This window comes from Fulmarus glacialis, unplaced genomic scaffold (genome assembly GCF_000690835.1).
Source record: "Fulmarus glacialis isolate BGI_N327 unplaced genomic scaffold, ASM69083v1 scaffold2971, whole genome shotgun sequence".
Classification (NCBI taxonomy): domain Eukaryota; kingdom Metazoa; phylum Chordata; class Aves; order Procellariiformes; family Procellariidae; genus Fulmarus; species Fulmarus glacialis.
Window position 1 is genome coordinate 9520 of NW_009190686.1, and position 12483 is coordinate 22002.

The following is a 12483-nucleotide window of genomic DNA, read 5'->3' on the forward strand; positions in this document are numbered from 1 at the left end:
TCACCGACTTGATAGCTTCACTGAATTTTTGTTGCCCTGTTTCTTATTGAGTCCTGAGTCATCAACGTTTAGCAATATGGAAATCACGGTGTCTGTCAAACTGGAATTGGGCTCCAGCCTGTCATGAGCTATTGTGTTACGGAAAACTGATGCGGAACGTAAATATTCAAGTAAAAAAACCCGCATTCGTGCCTGTTGCAGCTTTAAAGAGAAGCTTATTCAACTCCAAAACATTGTACTGACAACTTCACGTTCAATATTTAAACACATTCTGCTGCTTCTTTTCATTTAAAATCAAATGTCTGTAAGTTGTTTTCAGAGAGTCTTTGGAGGTCAGTAGCTCATCTCCCCAGCCACGGTAAGCCCACGCTGCTCCTCGTGCTGCAAGCAGTTTCTCTGCTAGCCTCGATTTGCAGCGTTAGTCCCGATCGGCCCAAACAAAGGCATCAAATGTTAACAGGACAAAAACCACTGACTATGCACAAAATTATATTGAACATCAAAATAAAGCACACTTAAAAAGAAAAAAAAATTAGTACTTCCCCCCAACCCTGATGTAATATAGAATTTTAAAAATCAGCGGGGAGTGTGACTTGTGAGTTGGTGGTGCTGTTTAAGTCTTAAATGATGAGAGGAGAAACTTAAAATTCTCAAGTTATTATTATTTATTTATAACTGTTTCCTTTGAAAGAAAGAATATGTGAAACAAATGGGAAACCTATTGAGTCTTACTGATAATTTCCAAGTGCCTTAAGAGAATGCACTCTGTCTTCTCTGCATCTGCTTGGGCTTCTCATTGAAGTTCTTCTTGAAGACTGACAATGTCATCTTCCTCTTACCGAGAGCTGGTTTATCTCTTAACAGTTTAACTCTCTCCCAAACCTCTTCACTGCTGTGTAACTAAAAAATAAATATTTTCCAGATATATTTTGTGGTTTACGCTTCATTAGGCCACATCCTGATCTCCTGAACATGTTCCATTTGCATAACTCATCTACAACTATGTAAATACTACCAGAGGCTCATTACTGTTACAAATAGAAATATTATAGTATTTTGATTCAAACTGACACAAACACAGAAAACATCAGACTGCAATTGTGAATGCCCAATTCCAACTAGCAGCTTTGATTAGAAAAAAATAAATACTCTCCAAAAGGGTAAAAACTAACTTCAGAGGGGTTTTAGATGCTGGTACAAAAATGGTGTATTGACTCATGGTCCATGCAGGATCCATAATTGCCTCCCAGCATGTTCAGAAAGCAGGAGATGCAAAAAGATGCAGAAGCTCTTTTTTTTGTTCTTTAAAAATGTTTATATATTCTAAAGTCGAATATGAATGTTCTGCACAAAACTTGCAGGATTTTTTTTTTTTTTAATCAGGATCTCAGTTGCCAGCTCTTGTGAACAGAAAGTCACGCTAGAAGGATCCAGCTGGCCAGAAAGAGGGTTTAGATTATCCACAGCATGAAGGACCTGGCCTGTTACTACCAATCTGTGCCCAGGTCTCTGTTTTGTGCTGCTTTCCATCTCTGGTTACCGCAGAAATGCGGATGGTTCTACTGAATGACAGTGAAGCGAAGTTCCGCCTCACATATTGTTTCTTAACAGTGAACTTAAATACGAGCACCGATACCTGACATTACCTGCTGGAACTTCTCGCAGGTTTTTGACAGCTGTTGAAGGTCATCAGCATCTAGAAACGACAGTATGTGTATAATTACATTCTCGGGCATTCGGATGAGGAAATTGTAATGCCCCTGACATAAATTAACTGTGTACTCCAGCGTATTGTTGCCAAAGACGTTCCTCACCGGCTCTGTGATACCAGAAAAGAAAAAGACAGAGAAGAATAAACACAAAATAATCCTCACCTAACCTCATTATTTTAAAACGTGATCATGAATGCAATAAAACTGGGCTAGGAATATGTCAATGCTTCGGTGTTAGGAGGAAAGAGGTTGGGAGAGGTTGGGACTCAAGAGGAGACAATAGATGGGGCCATTACTGTATATGTTGATGAGAAAGAGGAAGGATGAGCTGCCGGCAGGCCGGGTGCTGGCTGCACCTTCAACTGCAGAGAGGTTGGGGATGGTCGTGATTCAGAACTTGTCTGAAGCGTTGACACAGAGGCGGAGCGGAGAGCACCTACCAGCCTGGTCCTGCAGCCCCCATACGCATTGATCAGGCAGACCTACGACAGCCTTCAAGCAGCGAAGAGCGGCGAAGAGCTTCTGCAGCTACCATAGCCATTTTTCAGTGGTATAAAGGGAGAGGAGGGCATTGCCGTTCAAAGTACTTCCCTGTCACAGAGCAGAAGAGAACAGAACAGAGAGGTGAAGATGCTACTGAGGGACAGAGGATCTGTCAGGGCCCCGGGTGTACCAAAAGGCTCTGCAGCCTCCTCCCTGCCCGCTCCGAGGGGTTTGGCTGGCTGTGCTCAACGTCACCTCTGACACAGGGCAGCCGTGCCTGGCTGTGCACCTCCCGCACCCCAACCCACCACTCCGTTTCCTGGCTTTGACCTCGGACCTCCTGGTCCACCGCAGACCCGTTGGTGAGGGCAGGGCCCCTGCCCACCCGGGCTCCCAGCTCCGGGCTCCCCTTCCCCTGCAGAGCAGCCGCCTCTCCGCCGCTCCTGCAGCTGCCACCAAGGGGAGGGGACTGGCTCCACTGACAGCAACCTTGTTTAGTTCAGAGTTGGGTGTTCTGCCTCCCCCCCCCCCGACAAGTTACAACCCAAGACATTCCACTGAAATGAAAAGAAATACTCGAGAGAGGTAGTTCAGCCCTCCACACAGGGCAAAATCCAAAACAATTAAAAAGGGAATAATAAATGCGATTAGCTTAGGGATGTCAAATGAAAAATGGAAACACTTCCACAGCTGAATAGACTCTGTGTTGTTTCCTCCCACACAAACATGAAAGCTGATTGTGTATTGAAAACTTTTAAGTTCCTCATTTAAAGATCAAATACCTAAGAAGAAAACACTTGGAAATGTGTGACATAGGATAGAAACGTATTCAATGGGTAATTAAGACATACTTCCAATGACTTGTGATTTCTCCATAGCTACAGTGTTAGGTAACAGGTTCATTGCTCTATTCATTACAGTCATTACCATGTAATAAGAACAAAAAGGCAATTCCAGAAAGTAATTTAGAGGCCTAAAAGAAAGAATAAAATGAAATAAAATAGCTGTCTTGTGTGATTGTACTCTGTGCCTTCAAACTGTTGACATTTTCAGAGAGAAACTTCACAGGTGAATATGATCACTTTTCACATTTTGCTTACGCAAAAAAGATAATCTAGAACTGCAAACTATATGCAAGCATCTCTCACAATAATATTAACTGAAAGGGGGAAGACTCATGACATTTTAGCATGATTTCAGAAATCAAATGAAATCCCTAGATGTAGAGAAAAAAATTCTTATCAAGTTAGGAAAAAAGTTTAACCATACAGTGCAAAAAAGTATTATTCACTAGGGCTAAGACTTTATGTATTCCCTGTTTGCTAGTGTAATACTTGCTCCGTAACTGCTGATCCACCAAAATGCAGTATGGAATTTCCTCACCTCCTTTGGGAAAACCTTCTCTTGACTAGGTTGAAAGGAAACCCTCCAAGTACTCCAGATCACCTGCAGAAATCAACAGCATGAAAAAAGAATAGAAGTTAACTTAGTTTGGCCAAGAAGAAATGTGGTAAATGGGATTTGTCTGGGATTTAATGAAGTGTTTAATTCCATGCTAAATGGAAATTATTAGATGAACTATAGAAGCTGGAAATTAATTCAAGAACTGTGAGCTAGGTGAAAGGGGTGGCAAACCATAGAAAGACAAAACACTCAGGATGAAATGAGAACCACAGTGGAGACAGGTTATTAGCTGGCTTTGGGTTGACTTTACACACTATTTCCACAAATGACTGAGGCAGGAGTCAGCTAGTGGTATCTGGAGTAATAAAAACAGGATTAAATGCGATAGTGCAAAATGCAAGTGCCACGCTTGGGGACAAGTAGCAGGAGTGCTCTTAATGGAAGATTTGGATGGAAATGACCAGCTGTTTTTAAGTCAGTCGTGGGAAAACCACAATCCATGCTAGGACGTGGTTCTGTGAAAGTCAGTCACCGTCCTTGAGTGTGTCAGGCAGGGCACGTCCCAGAGACCCAGGGGAAACCTACGCCTGCCCAGCACGCCCTCCTGAGACCTCCCCTGGGACACCCGAAAAGCTGCTTGCCCCTGCTCAGGAAAGATGCTTTCAAGCTGGATCAGGACAAAGAGGGAGGGAAGACTGACCAAGCTCCTGCTCCCCAGCAACACGTCACACAGGAGATGGTTGAAACCAGGGAACGAGGTGGGTGGGTTTGAACTAAAGGACATTCCTGGCACAGGAACAAGAAATACACGTCCTATATTCAACAGGAGATGAGCCTGGGACGTGACTACACAGAGGAACAGGTAGGCACCCAGCCTGCGGTGCTAGCTTTCTCCTGTGGCCTCTAGAGGCGGAACGAACAAAAAAATCCTTCATCAACCAAGAATCATGGTTGATCACTCCACTTTCACCACACTTTCACTACATGGACAGGATTGATTTTCTTGAAAACTCAGCCATAACTGCTGAAAAAAATACTGCTTCTATAAAAGCAGCCTGTGAGGTGTGACAGATCACTGCTAAATGTTACCTGACACTACGGCTGATCAGGGAGACAGGTACCCGCTTTTTTAAAAAAGGTAATTGAAGTTTATAAGCAGCTCTATTTGAGAGGGAAAGCGGTTTTGAGGGACTTCTTTTTTTCCGCAAAGGGTAAGCCTGGGACCCTCAGATGGCAAATGTTGGCAACTCCTGTATCAAACACATTTAAAATATGAAGTGATTTTTTTAAGGTGGGTAATATCCCTTTTAAAAAATTATTTAGCTCCTTTTAAGAAGAGGAATTAAGCTCTTGTGTCTGAGGTGCTTCTAAAAATATCCTTGTGCCATAAGACTTTTAGAAAAGAAAGCAAATTACTGCTGCCACTGAACTCTTAGCTATTTCATTTCTTGATGATGTGTGTTTAGCTACCGAGATTTTTTTGTGTCTGTATTGTGCTATGATATACTATGGTTCAAACAAAACCCACAAAGGACTTCCAAACGCCAGCAGAATGGAAGTGTCGTAGAACTTCATGCTTGAAAAAGAAATGTAAATTTGTGCTTTCTCTGGAGAAAAAAGTTTACCATCAGAATCTTGCTCAGCAGGCAGGAAAGAGCATTCAATATGAATTAACGGATTTAAATTATGTCACTTTTCAAAACATCTTTTGGCATCACTATAAGGCTGTTTGACAGCTCTCCAGGGTGCGCATTTTCGGCACCAACAGAGATTTTCCTTTCCAGAAGCGTAGGAGTGCAATAAACTTTTTTTACCTTGCTGGTGTCAGCATCAGCAAACGCTCGGAAGACACCCGCGTCCGGACTCATCCTGCCTCCTCACCTCTGCGCTGGTGATGGTGAAGCAGTGGAAGTCTCTGCTGGGGGAAGGAGACTGGCACTGGAGCACGTGAAGGGTCTCCTGCAGAAGGGACACCACGGTGCTCGTTCCGCCGAACCTGTAAGCAGCAAAACTAACTCCCGTCTGCCAAGACTGCTTCCACGGACCCGGTGCTTCAGCTCAGCCCGCTCCCCGGTCTTGTCACACTGACGGTGTCCACGCCTCTGTGCCAGCCTGCCCAGCAGGAAGGATTAACTGCCGAAGGCTTTTGCAGGTGCACAATGCTTTCAGAAAGCCTATGGATGGAGCCACAGCCACAGCTATGGTCTCCATGTAGCACTGATATTCCCCCGCTGGCTTTGCAGTTACCCTACAGTGGCCGCCGGGCTAATACGGCTCGATGGCTACCCCGGCCAGGCTGCTGGTTAGCACCGGCATCACGACTGCTCGAAATGCTCTACTGAAGAGAAAGATAAAGGATTTCCACAAAAGTCTTTTATTTTACATAGCAGGGGCGGCTTGTGTTTCTGTCAAATTTCTCTAGTTGCTGAGGGTCAGAGGAGATGAAATCCTCCAGAGTGACATTGGGATACCGAAGGTGGGGGATGGGAGACAAAGGAAGAACAGGGCTGCCTCTTAATTCGACAACACGATCTGATTTTTACACAGAGGACTAAGGCCTCGATCCTCCAGCCGGGTGAACTTACGCCTGCTCACACCAAGCCGCTGGATTGCAGGGCTCAGTCAGTGCCTGCTCCGCAGGTAGAGAGCTCTGCCCAGAGAACGCTCTTGGGAAAGGGATCATCCTTCAATCAGCTCCACTTCTAACAATCACTAAAAAGGAAGGGACGGTGAATCTGCTGCTGGGATCCTACGGGTCTAAGCTGAGGGGAGCAGCCAGAAAAGGCCGGTCGAGTCTCCTTCACTCAGAGCTCACTGCCCGGCTGTGGATGGAGGATGCTGGAGGATGACCCGAGCTCCCCGCCGCCCTGCCGCTCCCGGCAGGCTGTGAGGTACGCTGCTCGCGCTGGCTGCGCACCGACAGGGATCCCTCTTCTACAGCTGGACTGCTGCCGGGAACATACAAAGGAAACTTAGGAGGCAAAACTTAGGAGGCTTGCTCCAAAAACCACAAGGGAGACGTTCCGCATGAGAAGTTTTAAACAGGCATTTCCAAATTCACAGGAGTTTTCACACATTCACTTTTTTTCTTTGTTGCAGCTCATTTTTCTAATTTTTCTGTAACATAACCAAAAGTGTGACAAAAATACAATTATTCATATTAAGAATGATGTGTTGTTAATTATGGAAACTTATTCTGAGCCAAATGCTCATGGGGATGGCTGAAACTATTTTCACAGTATTTTCTTTACAGAAGGCATAGTAAGAAACTCCATGTGACAAATAACTTCTTTGAATTTTACCATTAGAAAACATTATTATTTAAAGATGTTTTCAAGAGATCAGTACGAAACTGTGAGTTCCACATCACGCATTTCCAAGGCTAAAAATGGTTCTGCACAGATCTCAGCATGGTTTACAGTATCTGGAGGCAAATCCAATCTCTAGTTGGAAACTTTTCATAAAGACAAGTTTCTGAACATTTGTATTAAATATGCTTTCCAGAGACGACTGAGAATTCACAAGAACTCTCATTCTCAGAAGAATAATTTTTACACTCAGCTATAGTTCAGCAATGTTAATTCAAAGGACAAAAAGTCTGCTACTTCTCTTATTACTTTTGCCCTCAGAGGTTTACAGCGAGGGAGAGATTCTCAGCTACTGTAAACCAGCATAACTCTGCTGAAACTAATTTGTCCCTGTATTAAAAGAACTGGTCATTTGCAAAAACAGCGATCAGGAGCATGGCCAGCAGGCCAAGCAGGTTTATGTAGCAACATGAAATAGCCAGGTGACTACAGAAAGGAGGAAGCCTGGCCAACATTTTTCTAAATAGTCCTAGGAAGGTTAGGTTCACACACACGTCAGTGAATGAGCTATGAGAAATCAGTAATGGGATGTGACTTTCCTTCCCTGACTATCGGTTTGGGCGAAAAAATAAGAAATGGGGAATGTGCATTATTGTGAAAGTCCTGCACTTGCTGAATTAATCTGGGTCAGATATTGGTTTCAATTTTCAGTTTAAGCTTTCTCCAAAATGTATTGGTCTTGAAAGTTTTCTTCACTTCAGTGCGATAAAATCGGATGTCAAATAAAACGTTGTTTCATTATCGTCCGTTATTTTTTAGACAAGACCTACCCTATTAGCCGGTGTCAGGTAAACACTTTGCAAAGACACAGCAGCCTAGTTTAAAGGGTTCAGCACTTTCTCTCAGGATAACCTGAATCCCCAGAAGAACTTGCCTCTGCTCCCTAACATCAGTCATTTCAGTAAAGGGAAGCAAAACAAAAATGAAGGAACTAAACATGGACCTCGGCTCCACCAGGCTACCGAGCACACCCCGTTAGTTCGGCTGTACGGATGCTATCAAGCCCTCTTTCCTTTCTGTTTCTTTTATTGCATTGTCCTGTGCTGGGCTCTCTCCCCAGACAGAGTTGGCCAACCTGCATTAGGAGATGCCGCAGTACATGACTCCCTGGCCCACGTGAGCCATACACAAAAGGCCTGAGACCCATTGAAGCCCCGAGCCTCGTCTCTCCTAGGAGGCAGAGGCTCCTGAGAGACCCCAGACAACTCTGTGCTGCCCTTCCCTTCCTTCCACGTGGCCCCACTTGCTGCCCCGTGCTGGAGGACGTAAGGTAGGCCAGCAAAGACCTCAGGTTCCCCTTTCCTTCCTCTCTAACAGGTCAAATGCCACAGAGAGCAGATAGACAGTGTTTCAGACTATTTTCCGTCCTCACCATACGAAGGATGAGCCATGTAGGTTGTGTGCCAGGCTGGTGTGAATTTCTTTTTGATAAACAAGCACTAGAAGGTGGTGATTACTAGCGCTTTAGCAAGTAAGGGAAGAACATGGCAATACGAGATCAGATGGAAAGTGCATCTGACCTCCTCTCTGACAAGAGACATCAGATGGCTAGGGCTGAGCCGGACAAGCACACAGGTTGTCCTCCCAGATTACGGCAATTTCTTTTTCAGAGACTGACTGAAACAAGGTAGTATATTTGTGTTTAATAGCCCTTGACACCTCTTTTTGCATGAGTTAACAATCACTTTTTGTATCCAAAGAAACCTCAGCAATTGAAATATCCTGTGGCAAGAGGTCCCGTGGGTTTCTTAGACGCTGCGTGGGAAGAGCCACCCTCTTCTCTTTCATCCAACTTGTCTCCTGCTAGTTTCATTTGACACCCCCTTTTTCTTTCAGTGGAAGTAATTATCGTGTCCTCTCACACCAGTTGCTCCATGCCACAGTCAGCTCCTTTTCCTAAAATGTCCTCACATCCAACTTGCTTATTGACAGCGAACAGTGAGGTGACATCTTCATAGAATTACCTACTAAAATCCCAAGTTATTTTTTCCTAAATAAGATCAATACCTCAAAGCTGGTTATAACACAGTGTTAAGGTTAGGACTGTATGTTTTATTCCTACCTACATTTGGACAACTTCTGTGATTTTATCATTCAGTATCGTGATGGCCTACTGCAGCTTTTCAAACTGACTTTCATTCCTATTGCCCTGAATAATGTAATGTCATTGGCAAACTTTGTCACCTCACCACCCCATCTCCTGTTCCAAATCAGTTAGGAGTACATTGCTAGCGCAGATCCCCCTCCATTTCAGAAAAATGGCCATTTACTCCTCTTGAAACCAGTTTTTGTACCCTTGTGAGACCTTCCTTATTGTCTCATAATGACAAGCCTTTGGTGAGACACCTTATTGAATATCAGTTGTAAATCTAAGTGGACTAACCCAATCCATCTTGCTCACTTTTTGTATCTTCAAAAAATGTCTACTGATCTTCCTCTTGCAAAAGACATGTTGACTCCTTCCTGATATCCTGCATATGACTATATTTTTACTCTGTTATAGATTTGGGGTTTTTTTAATCTGCGTGGTAGATGTCCACATCAGATCTACTGGTCTGAAATCTCTAGATCCCAGCAAAATTCTTTTAAGAATTGGTGTCAGATTATCGACCTGACATTTTTCCTGATTCCAGAATCAGCTTAAAGTCAAAGGTCATAACATCCAGTTTACATTTCAGCCATTTCGGTCTTTTTTAGAAGCTCTTGAGTGAATATTATCTGGTTCTGGCAATATGTTTCTCTTTTTTTTTTTTTTTCTAATTTTTCCATATATGTTGCCTACATGGAAGCCTATGTACAGATATCAGTGTTACCAGAACTCTACAATTGCATTTACAAAAGCTATGACAAAATCAGTTCAACATAGCTCAAAACAAGTTATGCTAAGATCTAGAAAACAGTCCTGAAATTTCATGCAAAGACGGTATTTTTGACTCTGTGCCACAAGCTAGTGGAGGGTAGTGCAGTGTTTTGGGTTAAGTTTCACAATATACTTACTCCATTAATTTACTTTCCTGTAACCATTCACTGTTTGCCACTATTGTGCTTTTCTTATGACAAGTTTCTGCAAAAAGAGAATGTAAGAATAACAGAGGAAAGGAATCATCAAAAAGTTATTAAAGAAAAGGGAAATGAGTTGTGACAGTAACAACTACAGTTCTGTGGAGTTTCTTTTGAAATGTTAATATTTTTGTAGTATGTGAGAGTGTTGAATGAATCAATGAAAAGCACCTACACCCTGCCATAGGTTTTGTTAACTTTCAGAAGGACTTCAACAGTATTAGCAGAAATACTACAAATTTACAGAACCTGTGTAAAAACCACCCAGAACCTTTGGAGATGCTAAACATACTGTTCTTTTCAGTCAGGAGTTAACTGGCCTGCTGTTCCTCCTATAGCTCAAGAAGTGTCTGCATTTCTGTCATGCTGTTCAGTGCCATTACCAATTTTTTTTTCTGCCATGAACCTCCAGTTAATTCCTCAAATTACAGCTTAAGTCTGGAGATCTGAGCTTTGCTGATGAAATCTGCATCCAAGATACACTGGCCAAAAATATTTAGCAAAAGACCAATTATTTATTCAGAAGTGCTAAACAAAGGTCTAAGAGTCAGGAGATAAAAAAACAAAGGCACTAAAAATGGACATGGCCTTACATAATCTCACTGTTTCAGAACCATGGAGAACTGGTCATAAATTTAATTTTCTGGACAATATCTCTTAACTTACCTGGTATAGTAATGTGGTATAAGGGTGAATAGGCTGGGGAAGTGCTATTTTTAAGAATATGTAAGTCTAACAATAACAGCATTAATGACAAATTGAATCTATAACAGCACCGAACTAAACAAAAAAAAAAAAAGATATAAGACTATCTAACAGGAGTTTTATTTGTGGCTGCCTGAACTAAATATTTATATTAAAATGTCAGCCAAAATAAATAATGTGGAGGTCTTGGAACAGGCAGAACTAAACACAGCTACACAAATCATATAAAGGAGAAAGATGTCTTGGCCAAGCTTCGAGAGGGCCCAACATCGAGCTTAGTCCAGCTCTGCGTTAGTAACCCCACGACAAATGAAAGAAAGTTTGACACGGAAGGACCTTTCCTAGCATCGTACTGACTGTAGCAGAAAACAGAAAGACTGAACAAGCCCCATGAACTGATCCAGCGTAGCCCAGCACGGTCCAGCACTGGTGTTAAATAACATTTACCTGATGGCCTGAAAAGCATATGGTGTTAACAAAGGATCCACAACTACTTTCCTGGATTAAACACAATCTTTTCAAGTGTTGCTGAAAATGGCTAATAGGGATTGATGGGAAACAACCACTTATAATTTAGGAAGAGGTTTATAATTTAATATAATAGCTTAATATAATGCAGGAAGAGATCTCTTGGAAGATGTTGGACCACAGAAAGACCATAAAGACGTGCTGGTATTTTAAAATAAAGTCATGTAACGTAAATTTAATTTAGAAAAAAAGCCTTTTTCTGCTCTAAACTGTACATCAGTTTAACCTGATGTTACACCTTTAGCCTACAGAAGGAAAAGGAGTCAGCTCCAAACGAATACACCCTTATTTCAATGCCTTTATAAAGGTGTCTATCTGGAGCAAAGTATGCAAGTTCTCGTTGTAGTCAACAGAGATCTCAGTTTCATGCATTCAGCTAACCAGAACTACCTGGAGACACCTGAATTGCTCTGGGGTTGCTGCCTGGCCTCCAGTGACCATTCCAGGAGTAGGTCCTCTGTGTCACACTCACTTGTCCTGTGCAGATGTCTCAGATACCCTGGGGCACTTCAAAGAGCACTCACTCTTGATATTTAGGCAACTGAACCAAGCCCATCACCAGTATGGTCAGTAAAGCCTAGGAGCTATGTAGCTCACCCTGGAGTCGGTACATGCATTCAGTCAATTGAGTAGCTCCCCGGACAATCAAAGCACCTAAACTGGACTAGAATATTTCAGTTGGAACAACAATCCTTCTTGCTGCGTGGCCTCATGGATGTTAGCTGTGGCCCAGAGAGGGGATGGCTAATAGGGGTGGTCTCTGGGTGCAGGGTTGGTTTCTGCCATGGCCTGAGAGAAGAGCAACAGCCCTGGGTTTGTCCTTGGGAGGCGAGCGGCAGAGGAGGCATCAGGGACGCCCAGCAGCTGTGCCCAGTGCATGGCCACCAAGGGCAGGGACAGCCCCCTGGGCCCCCTGGGCACAGGAACTGCCTTGGGGCCAGCACCCCAAAGGTCTTCCTCCGAAGGATGCTGGGCGGAGGGGCGGCGCATGGGGGGCCTCCTCACCCCCATGTCACAGTGCCACCGCCTGGCAACGTGGCAGTCACAGTGCCCCGGGGCAGGATAAAAGGGGGCATCCTCCCGTCTCCTGCTGCCACCCTGCCTGGCTTGGCCATCGGGACAGAGCTGGCACTGGGGCAGCCTGAAGACATGCGAGAGGAACTCCTTGAGGAGTCGGTGGAATTACTTGGAGGGGGCTGAGAGAGGAAGACTGGAGGCTGGAT

At 43.7% G+C, this 12483-nt stretch overlaps 1 protein-coding gene across 1 annotated transcript; it reads right to left on the minus strand.

The window, feature by feature from the left end:
* Nucleotides 1-5915, minus strand: FBXO36 (F-box protein 36). The gene is made up of 6 exons (XM_009586125.1): nucleotides 5872-5915; nucleotides 5481-5595; nucleotides 4185-4266; nucleotides 1647-1819; nucleotides 840-900; nucleotides 1-146 (listed from the first exon to the last, which is right to left on the minus strand). Exons 1-6 carry the CDS (start codon nucleotides 5913-5915, stop codon nucleotides 1-3), a joined length of 621 nt encoding a protein of 206 aa, XP_009584420.1.
* Between the last annotated feature and the right edge of the window lie 6568 nt (nucleotides 5916-12483).

Bases quoted from the DNA above. Each gene is read 5' to 3' on its own strand.
- FBXO36 (XM_009586125.1), bottom strand. From the start codon at position 5,915: ATGCCGGTGCTAACCAGCAGCCTGGCCGGGGTAGCCATCGAGCC. The intron at 5,596-5,871 runs GTATTAGCCCGG...TGCTGCTTACAG, and splicing joins GCCGGGGTAGCCATCGAGCC to GTTCGGCGGAACGAGCACCG. The intron at 4,267-5,480 runs GTGAGGAGGCAG...GTCCTGATCCAG, and splicing joins TCACCATCACCAGCGCAGAG to CTTGAAAGCATCTTTCCTGA.